Source organism: Molossus molossus, unplaced genomic scaffold (genome assembly GCF_014108415.1).
Source record: "Molossus molossus isolate mMolMol1 unplaced genomic scaffold, mMolMol1.p scaffold_m16_p_4, whole genome shotgun sequence".
Classification (NCBI taxonomy): Eukaryota; Metazoa; Chordata; class Mammalia; order Chiroptera; family Molossidae; genus Molossus; species Molossus molossus.
This window is the reverse complement of record NW_023425377.1, coordinates 62,141,226-62,164,986: the sequence shown is the minus strand read 5'-3', so window position 1 is coordinate 62,164,986 and position 23,761 is coordinate 62,141,226. Positions and strand designations below refer to the sequence as shown.

The window sequence follows — 23,761 nt, the reverse complement described above, 5'->3', positions numbered from 1 at the left end:
GTGTACACACGTATATATGCATACTTACATACATTTTTAAAAATAGAGGAAACATATCACAAATGTTTTTTTTTTTTAATCCTCACTAGAGGATATTTTTCCATTGATTTCCAGATAGAGTGGGAGGGAAGAAGGGAGAGAGAGAGAGGGAGAGAAACATCAACGTGAGAGAGACACATAGACTGGTTGCCTCCCACAAGACCCTGACTAGGGCCGGAAACTGAACTGCAACCGAGGTATGTGCCCTTGACCAAAATCAAATCTTTGACTCTCTGGTCTGTGGGCTGAAGCTCTAACCACTGAGCCAGTGACCAGAGTACCATAAATGTTTTTATATGCCAATATAGTTGTAATCAGCCTGACTTTTAAGAACTACCTAGTGCTTCATTATACACCTGTACCACTAGTTTTGGCTTAATTATTTTAAAAAATTGTTAATGTTTCCATTGATTTTAGAGAGAAGATGGGAGAGGAATAGGGGGAGAGAAAGAAAGGGAGAGAGGGAAAGAGAAAAAAACAGGAAGAGAGGGAAAGAGATAGAGAGAAAGAGAGAAATATCAATCGGTTGCCTCCCATACACACTTGGACTGGGGACTGTACCCACAACCTGAGTATGTGCCCCAACAGGGAATCAAATCCACAACCTTCTGATGTATGAGATGACACTCCAATCAACTGAGCCACCCAGCCAGGCTGTTTTATTTTTGTAACCCACATTACTTACTGGTGATCGCTTCAACTGTTTCAAATTTTTCTTCTATTATAAACAAAAACTCTAATAGCTAAATCTTTGTGCATATCAAGGATTAGTCACATAGCGTAAATTCTTAGAATTGAAATTGCTGGGCCAAAGGATATATACACATTCAAGGCTTTGATATATTTGCCAACTGCCCTACAGACAGAATGAAACAGTTTGCATTTTTTAAAAGACAGAAATAGTTAACATTTTACCATTTTGGCCTGTTTATCAGGGTTTTTATTTATTTGTTTGTTTAAATCCTCACTGGAGGATATTTTTCCATTTACTTTCAGACAGAGTGGGAGGGAGAGAAAGAGAAAGGGAGAGAAACATCGATGTGAGAGTGCCACATCGATTGGCTGCCTCTTACACAACCCCGACCAGGGCCGGGGACTGAACCACAAGGGAGGTATGTGCCCTTTACTGGAATCAAACCCGCAACTCTGGTCTGCAGGCCAACTAACTGCTGAGCCAAACCGACCAGGGCATGTTTATCAGGGATTTTTCCTGGCTTGGGGTTGTCTTTTCCCTTTGAACATGTATGTGTTTAAGGTACAGAAGTTTTTGTTGAATATGAAGTCAAATCTAGCAAATTTATCTTTTCCTTTAAGATTTCGTCCTTTGATGTCATCACACTGAGAAAGACCTGCCCCTTTCACCTCAGCATAAAAATTCACCTATATCCACTTTATTACTTTTATGATTTCCTTTTATTAATCTAAATTTTACTTTTATCAAACTTATACATGTGAATAGTTTAATAAGGCACCAGGCTTGTTAAGTAAAACATTAGGCTCTAGCTCCCCGAATCTCATTTGCTGAGGCAGGCACTGTCGTCTGTGCTGGGTTCTTGGTTTGCCCCTCTGCATCTCCACATAACAGTGCTTGTACTGCTGCCTCTTGAGTGTTAGGTCTTAGGCACTAGCTTGATTTATTTTGGAAGAGGAAGATTTAATGAAACAAAGAAACCTCTTTATGGTCTCCACCTCTGTAACACAAAGGCACGTTTTCAACTCCCCTTCTTCTCAATATAGTTCTATTATGATTTCGTTAGGGCAATACTAAATAAATTAATAGGAGCATAATGGCATGCATTTTCCTTCCCGCACATGGCAGCCAGCAGATCCCTCAGCTCAGCCAAGCCTTCAGAAGACAGAAGCTCCGGCTGATGTACTGAAGTATAACCTCCAGAGTTCCCAAGCCAGATTCCCCAGACACTCCACATTCAATGACCAATGGAAACTGCTATTGTTTTGAGATACTAAGTTGTGGGGCAATTTGTTACACAGCAATATATAGGTAGTAGCATTGCATAATTTTTGCCTTCATTACAATTAGTAATTGTCACTTTTCTTTCATGGGTTTAGTTTTCTATGTATTTACCCCTAATTCTTTTTCAATTGTCTAAATCTACTCCCAATACATTCATTTCTATCAGGTATTCTATTATTTCTATTTTGGCCTGCTTGAACCTGAATGGGACACCTCCACCTGGTGTACAGCAGGCATCCTGGGCTCCCCTTTTCACCTCCCTCACAGGGATTCCTTTCACCTCTCTCCCAGGAATTTTGACACCTGGGTTCCATGGCTTCCCGTTTTTGGTTTATTCCTCATCTGGGTGGGGAAAACGTGTGTGGGAGATAATTTTTGAGATTTTGCACACCAAAGCGCTTTTATTCTACCATCACAAGAGTTAGTTTGGGTACAGAATATAGGCTGGAAATAATTTTTTTTTTTAGAGAGAGAAAGGAAGGGAGAGAGAGAAAAACATCCATGTGCAAAGATACATCGATCTGCTGCCTCCTGCATGCCCCCTACTAGGGATTGAGCTCGCCACCTGGGCATGTACCCTGACCAGGAATAGAACTGGGACCTCCCAGTCCATGGGATGATGCTCAATCCACTGAGCCACACTGGTAGGGATTTAAAATGTGTGTGTGTGTGTGTGTTTGGGGTTAATCCTCACCAAAGGATATTTTTTCATTGATTTTTAGACAGAGTGGGGGGGGGGAGAGGTATCAACTGGTTGCCTCCCACACAACCCCAACCAGGGTCGCGGATCAAACCTGCAATCCAGGTACATGCCCTTGACTGGGAATCAAACTGGAGACCCTTCAGTCCACTAACTGCTAAGTTAAACTGGCCAGGGCTGGACATAATTTCTTTCAGAATTGCAAAGCCTTCTCCACTGGCTTCTCATTTCTCAGCAGCTGTGATTTTCATCCTTTGTATGTGACCTGCTTTTTATTTTCTTTATGCAAGCTTGCTGGTTCCTATGTTCATGTACCCTGTGGATCTAATTTCATCCATTGTGCTGGGGTACTCAACAGGACTCTCAATTTGGCAATTTATAATCTTTAGTTCTGGGATTAAAAAACCCACCTTTGCTGTTGATCCCTCACCCCATTTTCTGCTTATTTCTGAAATTCATATAATTTTGATGCTGACCCACCTTGGCTTGTCCTCTAATTTCTCTATTTTTCAGTGTTTCCTTATTTTCTCATACTTCTAAAGAGTTTTTCACTTCTATCATATTTTTAATTTCTGAGAGTTCTTTTTACTTTTCAAGATGTCCTTTTTTTATGGTATTGTTTTTATTTCATGGATGCCTTATCTGAGGATCTTAATGATAACTTTACAAAAGTTTCTTCTTCTTTTATAGTCTGTTTCCCTTCAAGTTGCTTTTTTTGTTGTAGTCTCCATTTTTTCATACTAGACACTTCCCTTGGATGTGTGGTAATTCTTGGTTATGTGCTCACAAATATGACTGGGGACAAAAAAGCTGACTAGAAACTATGGGTACGTGAATAATGTCTGTCTGTTGTGTAGGGGAGCAGTTTTGTGGGGAACCCTGATGTCAGTATCTAGTCTTTTCCCTGGGCAGGTAAAATTCCCTAGAGAAGATTCTCCCACTCTCTTGACTTGGGAATAAAGGCTCCACTCAGTCATCTGGGAACTCATTGCGTAGAAGAGGTCCTGTGTGTTCATGTATGCACACTCTGTGTGTATGTGTTCACTGCACCCTCCTGCCTTCAGTCCTGCCCTCCACTGTGCTTCAAGTGGGTCTGCATTTTGTGGGCTTGAAGCTTATACAATTTTGCATGGCCTCTTAAAGAAAAAGAATACAAAATTACAAATATAAAAATAGGCATGGAAGTGAATGTTTATCTAGACAGAGAAAAGAGCATAATAAATTACAAGTTATAAAAGCTAACATGAACATCAGAAAATCAAGAATAACCTAATATTTTTATTAATCATTTGCCTGACACACCTCTATATTTATTTCCTTGAATTTTTGGCTGCGAAGTCTATGATTGCCTCTTCATGTGACTGACACAGAGTTGGTAACACCATTTTCTTAGAGAAAAAAGAATGATAATTCAGTCTTTCCTTTAGTATGGTTAACTGAAATTTGTTTTCTACTACTGACAGTTTAGAAAAGCTTTTTTTTCCAGCTTACTCGTAATATATAAATATAATATAAATTTTAGGATTGCTGTAAAATTTAGGAAAATCTCATGTTTCTTTCATAAATAAACTAAGCTTTCAGGGCACAGTTCAAGTTTTCTTGTACAGTGACTAATCTGAATGCGCTCTGAATTAATGAGTAACCAGTTTGTCATTGCTGTCCTTGTAGGAGAGCAAAATCATGAGTTCTATGCTATCTTCATTATGCCTTTCATGTTAAATGCACCAGGAATTTATGTTTTATCAGTGTGTTCTATGATTTACTCCTCCTCTTCATTTGGCTTATCAAACAATCATCACAATTTAAAATTGATCTCATTGTTTTAAAAAACATTTTTTTCCTTTATTGATTTTAGAGAGAGAGGAAGTGAGAGGGAGACAGAAACATTGATGAGAACATTAATTGGCCGCCTCCTGCATGCCCTGCACTAAGGATCAGGCACACAACCTGGGCATGTGTCCTGACTGGGAATGGAACCAGAGACCTCTTGCTGCATGGGCTGACACTCATCCATTGAGCCACACCGGCCAGACTGATCTCATTCTCTCTCTCTTTTTTTTTTATCCTCATCCGAGGACATTTTTCCATTTTTGTTCAGATAGAGCGGGAGGGAGAGAGAGGGGGAGAGAGAAAAAAAAAAACACATCGGTGTGAAAGGGACACATCAAGTGGCTGCCACCAGTACAACCAACCAGGGCCAGGGCCAAACTGCAACTGAGGTACATGCCCCTAGCGGGAACCGAACCAGGGTCTCTCTGGACCACAGACCGATGCTCTAACCGCTGAGCAAAACTGGCCAGGGCTGATCTCATTCTTTTAATTACTAGCTTTTGATGCAATTTAAAAATGTTTTGTTACACTTTAATTGATTTTGTTACACTTTAATTGATTATTGTTATAATGACTCATCTCTGTCACTTTTGATTTGTGTCCCATTATTTTTGATCCAACTTTCCCCTTAGTTTTTGAATAAATTTAAAGATGGCCAAAAAAGGCATCCTTTGTGTATTTCCAAGTCAGGAATCTGTAATTTTTCACTTGTTTTATTAAAGGTTTCTAAAAATGTCTTTACAAATTACAGATAAAACAGCATACTTCCAGTTCAACCCTCCTCCCCCTGTCCTATCATTCAAAAGGCGTAGGCTACTGCAGAGCTGCCTGACCTAAGAAGGAGGAAGCAAAGGCAGAGGTTTTCACTGAATGCAGTATAAATACATTCCTAAGTTGACAAAAAACACAGGATCATGTGAACACACAGCTAGGGTTCCCTCCAGGGCCTTGGACATGGCTCATGCAAGCAAGGGACCCTGAAGGTTAAGCTTTATTAGTGTCTTACAGTGTATCTACCTTTGTGTGCCCTGCGATAGAAATTCCCCATTTCACACTCCCTGTGGGAGTCTCTCCATTCTGTTCGAACGAGGCAGGGGCAGTCTCCCAGTGAAATGGGGTTGAGGAGGAGATAGTAGGGCTCTGAATTTAACCACGAACAGCTTCCAACCAATCCTCCTGAACTGCGTGCTTAGTTTCACCCCACTTCTAGAGGTATCTAGTGCCACCAATTCCTAAACCTTTGAGAATTCAGTGATGTAAGTTGGATGGCTCCCGGTTTTCCTAAATGCCAGTTTAGGCTTTAGCTTTCTTGGAACTGCTAAGTCAGTTACTTCATGTAAGTGCATTCCAGTTCTCAAATGCTGTTGATGTCACTTCTATTCTCCATAATTTTGCAAATTTGTGCCTTTATTTATTTATTTTTAAATATTTTTATTGATTTTTTAGGAAGAGAGGGAGAGAGAAAGAGAAACATCGATGTGAGAGCAGAACATCAATCGGCTGCCTCCTGCACGCCTTCTACTGGGGATGGAGCCTGCAACCTGGGCATGTGCCCTGACTGGGAATTGAACCAGTCACCTTTTTGGTACACAGGACGACACCCAACCAACTAAGCCACACGGGCCAGGACTATTTACGCTTTAAAAAGTTGCTTTTCTGTGCTTTTTGTGGGGTTTGTAAGGGAGATAAATTAGGTATGCATTTTATCTGTCATCTTTACTCAGAATCTGGTTTATTAATTTTTAAATAATAGCTTTATTCAGATATAATTCACATACCATAATATTCATCCTTTTAAAGCATACAATTTGATTGTTCTTAGTATATTTAGAGAGTTGTGAAACCATCACCACTATCTAATTTCAGAACATGTTCATCACCTCCAAAGAATTCCATATCTATTACCTTTCACTCCCGATTTCCTCCCTTCCCCACAGCCCCGGCAACCATTAACCTACTTTCCATCTCTATGGATTTCCGCTTCTGGATATTTCATATTAATGCAATTATATAATATGTGGCCTTTTGTGTTGGCTTCTATCACTTAGCAAATGTTTTCAAGGATAATCTATGTTGTAGTATGTGTCAGCACGTCATTCCTTTTTTATCACTGGGTAATATTTTTATCCACTGATCAGGTCATGAAAATTTGGATTATTTCCATTTTGGACTTATGAATAATGCTACTACGAACATTCTTGTAAAGGTTTTTGTGTGGATATATGTCTTCATTTCCCTTGGGTATATACCTAGGCGTGAAACTGCTGGGCCATATGCTAAGTCAATGTTTTAACCTTTTGAGGAACTGCTGGACTGTTCTTCAGTGGCTGCACCATTCTACATTCCCACCAAGCAGCATATGAGGGTTCCACCTCCTCACCAACACTTGTATTTGTCTTTTTTTTTTTTTTTTACTTTAGCCATTTTAGTGAGTATGAGGGCTATTTCACTGTGACTTTGATTTGCATTTCTCTAATGACTAATGATGCTGAGCATCTTTTTATGTGCTTATTGGTCATTTCTGTATCTTCTTTGGAGAAACAGCTAATTAAATCCTTTGCCTATTTTAAAAATGGGCTGCCTTATTTAAAAAAAATTGTTGAGTTGTAAGAGTTCTTTATATTTTCTGAGTATGTACAAGTCCCTAATCAGATAAATGATTTGCAAATATTTTCTCTTTTGTGATTTGTTTTTCATTTTTTTTTTAAAATGTTTTCATTGATGTTTTTAGAGAGAGGAGGGAAATAGAAACATTGATGTGAGAGAAATACATCGATCAGCTGCCTCCTGCATGCCCCCTACCAGGGACTGAGTCCGTGACCAGGCATAGGTCCTGACCGGGAATTGAACTGGGACCCCTCAGTCCATGGGACGACGCTCAATCCACTGAGCCACACCAGCCCAGCTATTTTTCATTTTCTTAATGGTGTCCTTTGAAGCACAAAAGTTTTAGATTTTGAAGACGTCTAATCTATTTTTTTTGTTGTCTGTGCTTTTGGAATTATATCTATGAACTCTGCCAAATCCAAGGTAATAAAGATTCACCCCTATGTTTTTCTCTTAGAGCTTTATAGTTTTAGTTCTTAAATTTAGGCCTTTTAAGACCTGGCCAGTGTGGCTAAGTGGTTGGAGTGTTGGCCCACAGACCAAAGGGTCTCAGGTTCAGTTCCTGGTCAAGGGTGTGTTGTAGGTTTGATCCTCGGCCCTGGTCAGGGCACGTGCAGGAGGCAACCACATCGATGTTTTTCTCTCTTCCCTTCTCTTCCTTCCTTCCATTCTCTCTAAAAGTCTATGGAAAAAATATCCTCGGGTAAGGATTAACAATAATAACAAAAAATTTAGGTCTTTGATTCATTTTGAGTTAATTTTTGTATATAGAGTGAGATAAGTGTCCAACTTCAATTCTTTTGCATGTGGATATCCAGTTATCCCAGTACTCTCTGTTGAAAAGACTGCTCCTTCCCAGTTGAACTGTCCTGGCATCCTTTTTATTATTATTATTTTTTATCCTCATCTGAGGATATTTTTCCATTTATCTTCAGATAGAGTGGGGGAAGGGGGGAGAGAGAGAGATAGAGAAACATCAATGTGAGAGAGACATATCGACTGGTCGCCTCCCGCACAACCCCGGCCTGGGCTGGGGATGAACCACAACTGAGGTACGTGCCCTTGACCGGAATCAAACTCACAATTCATTAGTCCACAGGCTGACGCTCTAACTGCGGAGCCAAACTGGCTAGGCCGCCTTCTTAAAAATCAAGTGACCATAAAAATAAATTTATTTTGCCCTGGCCGGTTTGGCGCAGCAGTTAAAGCATTGGCCCACACACCAAAGAGTTGAGGGTTTGATTCCGGCCAAGGGCACGTACCTCAGTTGTAGTTTGGTCCCTGACCCTGGTTGGGGTCGTGCGGGAGGCAGCCAGTCAATATGTCCCTTTCACATCGATGTTTCTATCTCTCCCTCCCTTCCACTCTTTCTGAAGATAATTGTAAAAATATCCTTGGGTGAGGATTATTAAAAAAAAAAAAAAAAGATTTCTGAACTCTCAATTCTATTCCACTGATCTACATGTCTACATTTATTTTATTTTATTTTTTTTGGTACGTGCCCCTAGCGGGAACCAAACCCAGGACTCTCTGGTCTGCAGGCCAACGCTCCAAATGCTGAGCCAAACCAGCCAGGGCTACATATCTACATTTATGCTAGTACCACACCATCTTATTTACCATAGATTTGTAGTAAGTTTTGAGATTGGAAAGTGTAAATCCTCCAACTTTGTTCTTCTTTGTCAAGATTGTTCTGGCTATTCTGTGTCCCTTGCAATTCCATATGAGTTTTAGTGGTTTAATTTTTATATTTAAATCTTTGCTTCATTTAGAACTTGAGTATATGGCAAGACAGTTGTATTGACATGATTAAAAAAAAGTATCTGTCTTTGAAAAGTCATTGTACCACTATTAAATACTTCTATTCCTGTCTACTCTTCTGCCAAATAAAATAAACTTAATTATTTAGGTTAATTAATTAGCTTTTAATGCCCAGTCAAGCAAATCCCCTCTCATTACATTTCTTTTATTTCTTGGATATTTTAATATTTAAGATGAATTTCAAATCATCTGCTGTGTCCCCTACCTCCTCCCCAATCAGAATATTTATTACTGAAAACAAACTATCTTTACAGATTAACTTTAGAAGAACCTATATCATTACAAATATTAGGTTTGCTCACTCAGGGGCAAAACATTTTTTCCTATTCATTCAAGTCTTTTTCTTTTTCTGTTCTTGATTGATTTTAGAGAGAGAGGAAAGGAGAGGGAGAGGAAAACATCAATAAGAAAGAATATTGATTGGCTGCCTCCTGCATGCCCCCCACTAGGGATTTGGCCCACAACCTGGGCATGTGCCCTGACCGAGAATTGAACCGGCGACCTCTTGGTGCATGGTTTGATGCTCAACCACTGAGCCACATCAGTCGGGCTCCAGTCTTTTTATGTCCTTTGGTCTTTTTCTTTTTTATTTTGGTTAATTCTCACCTAAGGATATTTTTCCATTGATTTTTAGAGAGTGGAAGGGGAGGGAGAGAGAGATCTACTGGCCTCCTCCCGCATGATACAGGTATGTGCCCTTTGGTTTGCAGGCCGAAGCTCCAACCACTGAGCCAAACTGGCCAGGGCTGTCCTTTAGTCTTGAGAGGTTTTTTTTCATATGGGTCCTCAACATTTATTTTATTAAATATTAAGATTCCAAAGTAATACTAATATAAATTTTTAGCCCTACATGTCTTAGGTATGTTCCATGAAATTTTGTATTTTTGGTTATACTATAAAAGAAATTCATTTTTTCATTTTATCTTCCTGGTACATAGGAAAGATACTGTGTGTTAAAATAAACCAGTCACCACATCTATATAACCTATATAGCTCAAGAAATTCAGGTAGACAAAAACAAACAAACAAAACTAATTGGGTTTTCAAAGTAGATAGTCATATCATTTAAAAATAATGATAAAATTTCCCTTCTCTTTCCTAATACTTATATTTATTTCTTGTCCTATGTTATGGCATTGGCTAGAAATTATAAAAAAAATGTTTTTGACTAGTAAAAATGCTTCAAGTTTGATCATTTTTCACTATTAAATATGAAAGAGAGCAATGTTTTCGGCCAGAAAGCCTCCTGAGAGTAAGGAAATATCTTTCTATTCCTAGTTTACTAACAGATACAAAATGGGAGTTTTGAATTCTATCCATGCTTTTTCAGTATACATTTGTTTTTTTTTGTTAATCCTCACTCATGGATATTTTTTCCATTGATTTTTTAGATAGAGTGTAAGGGAGGGAGGGAGAGGGGGAGGGAGAGAGAAACACTGATGTGAAAGAGACACGTTGATTGGTTGCCTCCCATACAACCCTGATTGGGGCCAGGCACTGAACCTGCAATCCAGGAATGTGCCCTTTTCTGGGCATCGAACCCAAGACCCTTCAGTCTGTGAGCTGACGCTCTAATAGCTGAACCAAACTGGCCAGGGCTCAGCATGCATTTAGATGACCAGTTTGTTCTCCTATGACCTAGTATGGTGATGAATTATCAAATATATTTCCTAAGACTAAGCCATCCTTTCGTTACTGAAGTCAACTCTACTTGGGTGCAGGTTAGTTATCTTCAATGTGTATACATCTTGCTTTCTGATTATGACATATAAGCACCTCAAAGGCAAGGACTGACTGTTATGCTTCTTTGCAACTCCTGTAAGTACTACACTATGCCCAGTGCTATTTTCATAGAATAAATATTCAGTAAATAAAAACCTCCTTTATGCCTAGCATTAGGCTAGGTTCTAGGTATATCAAGACAGCCTAATTCTATGATCTCATGGAGCTTATAGCCTACTTTCATGCACATAGTAAGCACTGAATGAATGACTAAAATAGGGCCTTAGAGGCCCTATAAAATGCCATATTTGAATTTAAGGCTCCTGAAAAAAGCTATTCTTAGATAAGGCTATATAAAGAACAAAGAAAGGTAATCGCATTGTCTTTGGTCTCCCAATCCTTATTATACTAAAACAAAATCTAAAAAGGGTATCACTGGCCACAAGTACTAGCTGGGGTCAAGGCAAAGTAAATTCAAGTGGAGATCAAGAAAAAAGAGCTGGCCTTTGGCACTGGCAGGAAAGCCTGGTGAACTGATCAGAGTACGGGTCAAGGGAAAACATTTTAGAGAGCCTAAGAGGGAACACAAAGGGAGAAGAGACTCCTGGGTTTATTCTGAGGCTGCCAAATGGTAGATATGCTCCACTCAGCCAGAGAAATAGCCAGAAAACTGAGGCAGGCACCCTGGTGGATGAATCAGATTCTTTCCCACTGAAGTGGTGGTAGGTGGTGAGGAGAAAGTGGGAAGGAAGAGCAACAATGACACTTCAGCAAGCTCTTCTGCCTCTTCTTGTTGATTTCCTGATTCATGCCTGGGGTTCTAGTGGCCTACTGGAATGCAGGGACCTCCACAGGGAAACAGCTGTTTTGGAAAGCCTGCGGCAGTAGTGACAACATTGCAGCATCTCCTGGAAAAGTGTGGCCCTGGCCTAGCTGGCTGACAGGGCTGAGGCTGGTGGTCCTCCAGGCCATGGACATGCTCACAGGGCTTCAGGACTTTTGTTTTCCCTCCTTGCAGCTTTTCTTGGGGTTCTCCCCTTAGAATCGGGTGGGTCAGCAGAGGTCCAAAGAGAAGACAGGGCTTATTCCCTAGAGAATCTGTGTTATGGAAGAAATCAAGAGGGCTCTGAGCTCTCAGCCTCTGGAGCAGGATTCCTTCCTTGGTTCTGCTTCTCATTCCATAAATATGAGCACCAGAGGGCAGGAGAAGGGATATTTTCGTCTCAGCAGCAAAATGAAGAAAACATTTCTCTCAACCCAACCCTTCTCCAACCCCCAACATGCCCCACCTCAGAAAAGAAAAAAGTTCTGTGTACAGAGGAAACAGGGGAAAAGGTTCTATTTTCCTTCACAATGAAGAAAAGTCAACAGGATGTTCTCCAAAGCTACAAATATACTTTTTTAAACAGTTAAATATCTCTATTAGCAGCATGATGCCAGTTGGCTAATTCTGTCTCAGTAAAACCTTACCAAAAAAAAAAAAAAAAAACCTCCTGCTCTTGTGTAATTTCTATTTACAAAAACAGCTCTTTTGCATTTTCAATTTGCTAGGTTTCTCAATCTTTTGTTTCCCCACCCCCTCTACTGCAGAGGCAGAGAGACAAGAGGCAGGCCCAGATAGCAGATGGGTGGGTAGGGATCCCCTGGTCACCCCAACAGATCCTTCAAGCCCTGCTTTCTTTGGAAAGTCCTCTACTTCCATTACAAAGAGTATAAAGAAGCTAAAACCTACATATTCTTCCCTAGTCTTCACTTGGCCTTCAGAATTTGCTTCTACTAAATGTGAATGAACCCAAGCTTTGCTTGGGGATGGGAAAGAGCCCTGAAATGATTCAGTCTACCCCACCTATAGCTTTCTGATATCTATAGCTGGGCAAAGATCACAGTAGTGGGGGGAGAGGGGAGGGGAGGATGAAGGGAGGGCTGTGCAAAGAGTAGGCGGCAGTTGATAGTGGCTGAAATCCTGGCTCCCAGGGGAGTGGTCTGGTCCTGAGTCACTGTCTAGGCAGGAGCAGGAAGGTGGGCGAAAGGCAGCAGCTTCTGTAGGCTGGAAGGACAAGCCCTCCCCCTTTCCCTCCATCCTTCTGTTACTCGATCCTTGGGTCACTGCCTTGTGTGGTCTGAGGCCTCACCAAGGCTACCACCACCTTGACAATCGGAGAGAGAAAACTAAGGGCCAGGGCCAGGGCCAGGGCCAGGGCAGGGCTTACAGAGTCAGCTGGCTCCGGTAGAGCAGCTGTTGTTGGCTGCCATTCCCTCTGAAGGGCCAGCTGGCCACAATGCCAATGGGCCAAGGAAAGCTCAGCCCAAGCAACGACGTGAGAGACCCCATCAGAATGGGAAATGAATTGAGCTGTAAAAGATCCATTTCAAGTGCTTATGTCCATAGCCTGTCCAGCTCCACCTCAGCCCTTTCCCTAAGTTAGCTGGATCCAAAACCAGAGCACACAGAACACTACCCTGACTTGCCGCCAGGCTGAGGAGGTATGTGTGCATTTAAAAATAAAAGGCATGACTCTGTGACTTGGACCAGAATAATCACCCAACTCAGCTATGATCCCTCCTTCCTCACTGCTCCCCTGGTTAAGCTCTGAAAGTAAAGACAGAATGAATCACAGAATGTTGAGTGAGATCATCTAATCAAAGTGACCATTTATTGAGTTTCTGCTATTGTAGGTTTCTGTGCTCAGAGCTTCTGATCTGTCAGTTTATTTAAAGTGGTACACTCCTGTATTTCACATAAGAGAGAGTGCATTGGATAAGGGGATGGACTCTGGAACCAGAATATGTGGGTTCAAGTCCTGACTCTGGCAACTACCAGCTAAGAGACCTTGAAGAAGATATCTAATCTCCCTGTGTCTGTTTCTTTATCTATAAAATAGGACAATAACATACTTATCTTACAGGGTTGCTGTGAGGCTAAGTGAGTTTAATGCTTAAAACTGTTTCTGAGCTCAGCCGGTGTGGCTCACTGGATTGACTGAGCATCATCCCATGGACTGAGAGGTCCTGGTTCGATTACTGATCAGAGCACATACCTGGGTTGTGGGCTTGATCCCCACTGGGGGGTGTGAAGGAAGCAACAGATCAATGTATCTCTCTCATATTGATGTTTCTATTTCTCTCTCCCTTCCTCTTGCTAAAAATAAATAAATAAATAAAAACATATTTAAAAAACAAACAAAAAAACTGTTGCCAGCCCTGGCCAATTTGACTCAGCGGTTAGAGCACTGGCCCTCAGACCAAGGGGTTGGGGGTTCAATTCTGGTCATGGGCACGTGCCTTAGTTGCATTTCAATCCCCAGCCCTGGTTGGGGTCATGTGGGAGGCAACCAATCAGTGTATCTTTCGCTGATGTTTCTCTCTCTCTCTCTCCCTCCCTCCCACTGGGTCTGAAAATCAATGGAAGAGTGTCCTTGGGTGAGGATTAAAAACAAAACAAACAACAACAAAAAACCTTTTCTGACATGCAGTAAGCAGCCTTAAGTATTCGTTGCAAAGATGGTGGTGATGGTATTTTGATGATGATGATCAAACTGAGGCCCAGAGGGGGTGATCTGCACAAAGTTACACAGTGATAAGTATGATTGGTGAACCAGAAATGATTTTTGTTTTTGTTTTTGGGACAAGCAGCAGTCCCATACCAGAATGAACCACTATCAGACCCAAGCTGATATATTTGCTTAAAATTGAATGGTGACTTCCTCCTGAGTAGTAAAAGGATTAGTGAAAGAAATCTGGAGGCTGATGGAACACCTACAGGTCAAGAAAAGAGAGGAAGGCAGGCAATTCAGAGAGGTAGTCTGTAGGTCTTGTTTTTCTTTTTTCTTTTTTTCTGGCAGCTCTTTAAGAAACTCCTATTTGACAGACAAGTTATCACCTTTTCATTATAACCTGTTAGGACAGGAAGAGGTAGAAGTGGGTTTCCACATTTTACAAAAGGGAAACATAGGCATTCCGAGGTAGAAGATGAGTCCTGCTCACTCAACAAGCGAGAAAAGCTGCTGCTGGTCTGACCCCCGCTCTCCGGGTTTACAGTGGCTTAGACCCAGACAGACTCTGAGAAGTACCCGTCCAGCTGTTCAGCTTCTGAGGCACTATCTCTAATCTCATTTTAACTTCTGTATCTCACCCACCAGGAATCTTAAAAAGAGCTTTCACTCTTCCTTTTCCTCTCTCTGCTGAAGGTTTGGCCTGTGGAAAGCAGGAGGTCAAAGAAGGAGGGCTGATATAGAAACTAACTTCCAAGCCCACCTCCCTAGCTCACCCCTACCTATTGGCCACAGGAGGCCATAATTCTCTTGCTATGAACAGTGAGATCAGCCCTAGCCACGATGCTTGGCTAGGCTAGGCTAGGCATGACAAAAGTTATAAAATATTGTAAACAATTAGAAAAACTATACAGTATATATAATAATACTGATGTATGCACCACCTAGTATTGTCCAGTTCTCACACGAAGCCACACTTGTTCTCTAAGCGGTACAACAGCACAGATCCTGAGGAAGCTACAGCCTGATTCCATCTCCTTCTCTTCCTGCTTATTACCCTAAATGTAACCAACACCCTGAATTTAATGTTTAGTATTCCTACACTTTTACTATATAAGTTTATATCTATAAGCACAATGTAGCACTGTTTTAAAGGTCTGAACTTTATATCCATAGTACAATAATGAATGTATCATTTTGAAACCAGCTTTTTATGTTCAGCATTAGGTTTCTGAGATTTGTCTATGCTGATACATGTAGCTTTACTTCATTCCTTTTAACTACTATACACTTCATTATGTAAAAATATTACATTTTATTTATCCATTCTTTAGAGGCTAGACATCTATAAACAACGAAGCAACTAACATCCTGTGTCCTTGTGCACGTTTCCTATGGCACAGGTGCAGGAGTTTCTCTAGGTGAGGAGATAGGTCCGTCTTCAGCTGTGGGAGGTGCTGCATACATCTCCAAAATAGTGGCATCATTTTATACCCCTCACAGCCCACAGAAGTGGATGCTGGTTCCCACTGCTCCTCATCCTCAGATACTTGGCACTGCCAGTCCTTACAATTCTTGCTAGTTTGTCATTGTTGGTTTAATCTGCTTTTCCCTGATTACTAACAAACTGAACATCTCAGTATAGGCTTTTGTCTACTTGGGTTTCAAAGTGATTGACAGTTTGCAAATCTATGAAATAAGTTCTTATAAAGAGCACGGCCAGTGTTTGCTACAGTTGCCCCTTTTGTATTTCTTACTAAAACCCATGAAAAACAATCAAATAAACAGTACTATCTCTAACCTGGCTGAAGTCACAGGTGTTAGTTTATAGTCTGAATATTTGTAATAAACTCCTAAATAAGTGTTTTTCAAACGAAGGTCTATGTAGAATACCTACACCCTCACTGATCATGCAAACTGCTACTCAATCGTCCATTGTAAAGATATATATTAAAATTAGTCATGAAATCAATTGAATTGGTCATTCTATAAAAAATGAAATAGAACATAAAAAATATCGGAGTGCATTGCACATATATTGTATGAAGCTTATTCCAAGTGTGTGTGTGTGTCTGTTGTGATATCAAAGGTATTTCTGACAGCAAGCTGGAGTCAAAATATTTTGGAAGCCACTGTCCAGCCTCTCTAGTTCCATGCTCTCTCTTCTCTAAGTTATCCTGCAGACCACTGCCAAATTAACTTGACTAAATCATTGCTTTTGCCATTACTTTCCTGCTTAAAAACCTCCAATTTTAAAAAGCCTAGGGTCAATTTCAATTCCTCGGTGTGGCACTATAATGTGGCCCCAACTAGAGTGCCAACTCTCAACAAACAAAGCCTCTTACCCAAGTCACTATTTACTAAACCCAAACTGGCCTCCTGACTGTCCATCTGCCCCAAATACTCTTGATGAATTCTGTCTCCACACACCTTTTACCCACCATTCTTCTCATTCCCCCACTGAAACAGTACATACTAGGGAGGTCAAGAAAACACCTTTGACTAAGAAGCTGTGAGACTCAAGATACTTGACTCTTTCTAACTACTTCAAAATCTGGGAAAAATCCCTTCCCCATTCATTACAAACAGCTAAAATAAGAGTAAGGTTTTTGACATTTGTGCCCAAAGCAAGGTCTCAAATACAGAATCTTAGAGCCTCCTCATAGGGTCTCCACCTTCTGGGCATTACCATGCTCTCTAGAGGAAGAAAGGACTTGGGGAGAGCTTGGCCTGTCCAAAATCACAGAATGAGTGAGTGGTATGGCTTCCCCAGGCAGGGAGGCCCCAGAGTAGGAAGCGGCTGAGATGGTCCACAATACCTGGAGGTCTGCAGTACACAGGACTTCCTTTATCAACTTATGTGTGAAAATTGGCAACTTCCTGTAATTCACTCCCAACCTGGTAGTGTCCATACATATTAGCAAAGTCAAACAACTTCCTTTGGGATCCAATCAGCTTGAGAATGGTCTTCCACTTTGCCAATATTCCTGCTCAAGCAAAGAGAATACTCAGAAGACGCAGGTTTTAGTTCCAGTTCTGTCAGGTACTGTCTAACTAAATTCTAATACATTGTCAAAGGGAGATTATAAGACTCAACCGCATATTTCAAAGGGTAAATGTGAGGATGAAAACAAACAATAAATGGAAAAGCAATTTGAAAAGTTAAAAGCACTATACAAGTGTAAGATAGCAATGGTAATGCTAGAAGAAAAAGAGACTCCATTGAGAAAATGTTTGAAACTGAATGGATGGTTCTGTCTGATCAAGCAGTCTGCTGTCCTTTCTTTATAATCCATTAATTTCCTTTCACAATTACCTGTTAGGTACCTACTATGTGCAGGATAGTATGTGAACACAAAGATGAAGTTGTGGATCCTGCTCTTAAGAAATTTACGGGGGAGAGAGATGCACATCTGTGATTCCTGGAAGAATGGGGAAGTCATACAGGAGAAGTACTGTGAAAGTACAGGAGAAAGTAGTTGGGGGGGGGGGTGCAGACAGGAGGGGAGAGAAATATCAGAGGCAGCCTCATAGAGTCTCGAAAGTCACTTCTTTCATCAGTCAATTTAATGGCATTCTTAGAGGCTCTTCATTTCAGGAAGTAGCTTGTAGGTTTTCCACATTTTTATCTTACAATTTTTCCTGAGCTAAGGCAAGTTCAGTAAATGGGAAAAAAATCCTCATCCATACATTTAATATACATTTACTGACTGTGGGGAACAGTGCTAAGGAGACAGTGGTAGACCAAGAGAAAGTCCCTGTTTTCAACAGCTCATTAACTAGTGGGTTTCCTGACAAGTAAACCAATAATTCAGTACAGATGCTAATGAGGGTCAGAGGAGGGGCCCACAGCCCAGCTTGGCAGGGTGTGGAGGGCCATTCAGGGAAGACCCTCAGCAGAGAGGGGAAGCCTGCCCTGTCTCTTGAAAGATGAGTAGCCATGGCCCTGTCGATGGTGGAGGTGGGGAATAAGGGCATTTCAGGCAGAGTGAGCAGTACATACCGAGGAACAGGGGCAAGAGAGACCAGGAAAAGCTTGGACACAGGACTAAAGAGAGACAGCCACATTCCAAAGGGCTTTATAAGCCATGGCCCAAAGCCAGGCCTTTAACCTGAAGATGATGGAGAGGATATAAGGGGTGAGAACAGGAAAAAAGAGACAGGGAATGGATCATGAGAAATACCAATATTTGGCAGACAGAGGTAGGAGAGCCCAGAAGAGTTGGAAAAGAAACTATGCACAATCTACATCATTTTCACAACAGTCAGCTGGGATTATCCATTCCATGTTACAGTTAGAGAAAACAAGACAGAGGAAGGTGAAATGCTTGCCCAGGCCACACTGTGAATGAGGGAGCCACAACCTGAACTCAGCACTCTAACTCCTAGCCAGATGTGGCTGCACTGACTCTAATTTTCTTCATTCTGAGCCAAACACCTAGACCTCTGGGACAGAAAGATTTCCTTTAGTACTCCTTTTCCTTATCACATAAGCCTAAAATCATCAAGGTGTGTGGTTCTAGGGAAGGGTACAATCCCAGGAGACAGCTAAACCAGATTAAGGTCACCATTCTTAATTCTACTTCTCCCATACCATAATAAACACATACACACACACAAAGACAGAGGGGGACACAAAGGAAGAAGGGAGAGAGAGAACCACTGGCTTGGATCAATAGATGGTGCAGGAAAGGGGCAGGTACCCACTAAACTAACGGGGTGGGCGGGCTGCACGCACAGAGGAAGCAGAGAACAAAGACTTCTCGCTCTTCATGCAAAGCCCACAGTGTGCAAAGGGCATCAACATTGGACATTTCTCACTGTGACATTTTGAAAGCCGGGAACAATGGTTACCCTCTTGGGACCATGGGCTGCGTGTCCCTAGGCCTCATTCAATGATAGCTGGCATATCCCATGTACTTGGTGAACTTGACCTTGGGCATCAAACTCCCATGATGGCTCTATGTCACTCTGGTCTCTTCCCCCACTGAGAATTCCAGTCTCAGATGAATGGGTGGATTCATTCTGGGAGCAGAAAAATCACTCCAGGAGTGAATCAGAAAGATCCAGCCCCGGTTTCCTTGCCAGCCATTGAACAAGGAACTGAGTGCAATTGTGTGCCCAGGCGCCGGTGCTGCTCCCCTCTCAGGGAGAGGGGGTCAGGGTCCACGCAAGAGATGACGCAGAAGCCCTCTAAGGAGGAAGAGAAAGGAATCTCAGCTTTGAGGGACAAAGCTGCCCTTTTGGTTGTGACCTTCAGTCTGAGGAGGTGCCAAGATGTGTATGTACTGGTAAATTAATTCTACTGGATAAAAATCTCAGCTTTTACCAGATAGCTAGTTGTCAATTTCAATTTTTCTCTAACCTGGCAGACTTTAGGAAACAGGCTAATTTACTAGTTTTTCAGAAAAAAACTTTCTGCAAGACAGGTGGAAACAGCATGCCTTGGGTCACCCAGAGAATCCTTTCCCTTTAGTGGTCTCTGTTCTACTCTTCTGATTTGTGAAGAAAGGATAGACTCATTTTATTTTTTTAATTGTAAACTCCAACCTAAGCAATATGAAGCATCCATACTTTCTGCTTTTACCTTGAAAAATTAGGTGAGAGAACCAAAGTTTCAAGATGCAGCTAGTAAGGGGACATCTACACCACAAGGTGAGGGGACCCAGGCTGACACTTTAAGGAAGTAATTCCTCTAGGAAAGGGAATAGAAGGATTGACACTTTCCCATCACTAACTAGGTTATAACAAGATGGGAAAGTTAGCTTTTTAAGGCTTCAGCCCCCAGCTGGCCTCCTGGAGCAAAGGTGGAGGGAAAGGAGCAGCTCCTGCTGGGGCTTATTAGGGCATTGCTCGGGGCTTCCCTCCATTTGCTGGCGACTGTTGTCTGACATTTGTCCATCAATCTTCCTCTAAAAAGCAGGAGGGAGGAGGGGGCGGAAATTGTTTAAATTTTACATTAGAGAGCTGTCCTTGACACTGACTGACATCAGCAGCTTGTGGCCAGAGCTTAGAGTCTCCACTGATGGCCAAATGTGAGCCTGCAAGAGCCTTCCCGAAGGATATTCTACCATCTTCGTTCACCATAACTAGTTATTATGCATATACTTGGTGTAAAAAAATAGGATACACTCTGAGGACAGAGTGGCAAACATGCTCCCTAAGCTAATGAAACCTGGATTCCAAAAGAGTTGACTCATGTTGTGTACCCTCTGGGGTCCATGTACTCTTTCATACAAGTACATTTAGGATCCCCTAAGGTTTGGGTTTGTAGATATGCAGGACATTGGCCTGGAGGTAAGGTCCTTTGGACAAATTGAGTCTTACAAAATAAACCAACCATTACACATTATGAAGTGTACTACATCCAAGAACCATACAGTCCTATAGCAACTTCCTTTCCAGCTCTAGAGTTGTGACTCTACTACTCTGAGTCTTCCTGGCTTTTCTTCGCATGGCCTGATAATTCCCATTATGTTTAAGCTTACCTATGTCTATTTTAGACCAAAAGCAGTGAGTGGGTAATGGCCCTGGGAATGATTAAAACTAGTCCAATCCTACTGTGGGAGTGTGGGTGTGGGTGTTTAATTCTGATCCCTTCCAAAGGAGAAGCAAGTTTTATCTTTTAAACACTGTGAAATGGTGCAAAGGCGTTCATTTGAAAGCAAGTGGGTTTAGATCCATGAATGGGCCTAGACTGCCAGAGTGAGGGCCACGGCTCTAGTGGGAGCGGTGGAGTGGTGCCCACAGGGGAGAAAGAGGACGCTCCACCTCCACCGATATTTAAAAGAGAAGGGAACAAGGAAGTCCCCCACTTCTAGCAGCTGCGCGAAGACGGGACCGGCTCCTTGGAACAGCGAGTCAGGAAACCAGTCAGCCGTGGGAACCCCAGCCCCACGTCCCGGTAAGTCCTGCGGAAAGATGGAGACTCCGGCAGAACCCCGGGGGATGGCCCCTCGAACCGGGGCCAGTCGGGCCCTGCTCTGGGTGGAGGGTCCGTGGGGGCAGCGCGGGTGAGGGGCCTCAGAGTGATGCGGGGCGACGCGCGTCGTGGGCCTGGGGTCCAGCGGCCCTGCAGCCCGCCTCACTCACCAGCTCATGGTCCCGAACCTGGCCCTGCCGCCGGGTCCTCCGCTGCAACTCAGTCCTCGGGGATCACTTCCGGATTCAGCAGTCTCCAGGAAGTGACGCAGACCCCGCCCCCTCCGTCCGGAAGAGGCGGCCGAGGGGGCGGGGCCGGCGCTTTAACCCTTCCGCCGCCGCGGGCTGCGGGAGAGATTCTGGCCTGCGACCCTCGCATGTTGGCGTGGGTGACCGGGACTCCACCTGTGGCGGAGGACAAATTGCTGGCATGAGGATCCCTGGGCGCGTTTTCTGCCTTTAACACTGACTTGTAAATTCTCTTCCGCTGACTATACGTGTCGCTTAACCGGGTTATTGCCTAATTTTTCTGTCTGTAGAGAGGCTTCTAATCCAGAGTCAGGAGCAGTAATTATTTAGGGGGGAAGAAGCCGATGGGGAGAGAGTCTGAGGGAGATTTATTTTCAGTGTACGGTCAAATTTTGTACCGTGTACGTGTCGTTACCTGTTACAAACAAACAAGTGGATCTTTCCCCGCCTTCAGGATGTCACAGGGCTGGCTCTGAATATAAATAGAACAGGTACTTTTCAGGTTGGAATGTTCTGTGGATTTACTCAACACGAGAGGGCAAACAGTGAGGGTTGCTCCCTGTCCTCCAGCCCTTCCCCCTGGCCACCTCTCTACAGGACCCAAATGATGTGGCTGGTCCCATTCTTTCTACTAGTTCATTTAACAATTATTCATTGAGCTCCTATAATGTGCCAGGCACTGTGCCAACTTCAAGGATACATTCATGAAAAGAAGTATGGATCCTGTCCTTATGCCTTCCCAGACCTACTTACCTGGAGGGAGAGGTAAACAGGCAACTAAGTAATAACAGATGATGGGAAAGAACAGAGACTCTGGCAGCCTGTAAGCGTGAGGGCTGGGGAGGGTCCAGGAGGAACTTATCTAGACTAAGAGGACTGAGTTCTAGGTAAGCAACTCACTTGCCTTGGGTCTCCCAGAGTCAGAATTCAGGGCTGTTGTCCCTCATAAGCTGTCTGGGTTTCTGGGGCCTCCTCACCCCTAAGGACCTTCTTGCCTTAGAAGCCAGAGGAGCAGGCAGTGAGGCTGGTGCAGATAACTGCTGGGCCTCCAGGGGTTCTCTGTGGGAATTCTCCTCCTTCAAATGGACCTTAGTGTTTCATTGATCAAAACCCACTTGTTTGGAAATTAGCTAAGCCAATGGATTAAAGCAGAGGACATGTATAATTTGTTCTGACCTCCCATGGCAGGGTAGAGGGTGTGACCAGGAGTAGGGGAGCTCAGGGGACAGTACACAGGAGGTAGTCTCTCATTTGTGTTTTCTATTTCCATTCTTGAGGGTCTAGAGTTTGACTCACTAGAGGTTTTCCATTAGAGGGTGGGCCTCCAAGCATATCACACAGATCAGCTTCATCACCATGTTACTCCTCAGGAAACAGGCCAAAATGAGCACTAGAACAGTGTAAAGAGGGAGAAGTCACCAAAGGGCAGCCAGGGCAGAGAGTGTAGGCAAAGGAGGACAGTCTTTGCTGCTTTGCACAGGGTGTGATGGGTGGGGGTTGAGGGTGCTGTTTTTTTTTCGTTTGTTTGTTTTTAAAGATGTGTACAAAAGCTCCAGATTTTGGAGGTGACAGAGGTGGGCCCTCCAAACATGGGGAAATGCTTTCAGCAGTTCCTCTCCTGCACTGTCAATGATCAGGGCACAGGCAGCCCACAATCACTTTCAAATTCAGGTGTGCTGTGTTTTTATGAGTCTCCTGGCACTTTAGCACCCGTGGAGGGCTCTCCCACCTTCTTCTTTCTTTCTCTATACTCTGTCTCCCTTAGTTATTGCCCTGTAGTGCTAAACCATTTCCCAAAGTATTAGCCCAGGAAGCCCTCAGATTCCAGGGAGGGTCTTTTTCAGGACTGGGGGTTGAAGACATTCCACAGGGCAAAAATGATGATTTCTAGACTAAGAATCTAGAAGCTTCCTGGGCTTTAGTTCTATCTTTGGTCCTATGATTGACCTAAGACAAGTCACATCCCTCTCTGGGCCTTCCTTGGTCCTCTCATCTAGAAGATGAGTGGATGGAAAACACTGCTGAAGTTGGAACATTTTGCTGTTCCAAGTCATCTGTCTTGTTGACTTCAAAGGCCATCAAGAAATAAGAGAATGGGGGGAGCATGTGAGGTGGGCCTGAACAGAGAGTTAAGCTGAGAGAGCAAGTCTGAGTGATGTCTGGGATGAAGTCAAACATAAACCTTCTGGGAGGGACGGATTCAGCTTGAGGCCCATCTGGGGCTGTGCTTCTTACCTCTAACCCTGAATATTTAATGAAGCCAGCAGAACCTTTGAGGTACTGGGGAATATGCTGGCCTCCTGGGAGTCTGTCTGGAAAGTGCCTGCTTTGAGCTGAGCTCCATCTCCTTATCTGAGGCTCATTTGTTCAGTTGGAAGTGTGCTGGGCTGGGGTGGGTAGTCAGAT

The 23,761-nt window shown here is 42.8% G+C and overlaps 1 protein-coding gene and 1 non-coding gene across 5 annotated transcripts in view; both read right to left on the bottom strand.

Annotated features, from left to right (window-relative positions):
• BIN3 (bridging integrator 3) overlaps nucleotides 1-21,357 on the bottom strand; it is a 53,975-nt gene extending 32,618 nt beyond the window's left edge. For all 4 annotated transcript variants that reach the window (XR_004962004.1, XM_036281644.1, XM_036281642.1 and 1 more), the window contains exon 1: nucleotides 21,278-21,357. Coding sequence is in view for 3 of the 4 variants with exons in the window: in XM_036281644.1 (XP_036137537.1) it covers nucleotides 21,278-21,285 (8 nt within the window). In the remaining variant the exon portion in view is untranslated. The remainder of the gene's footprint in view (nucleotides 1-21,277) is intronic.
• A 1,538-nt stretch (nucleotides 21,358-22,895) lies between these two features.
• Nucleotides 22,896-23,028, bottom strand: LOC118616642. Its single transcript, XR_004956628.1, has one exon. It is a non-coding gene; the product is annotated as a small nucleolar RNA SNORA71 (small nucleolar RNA).
• Nucleotides 23,029-23,761: the final 733 nt, after the last annotated feature.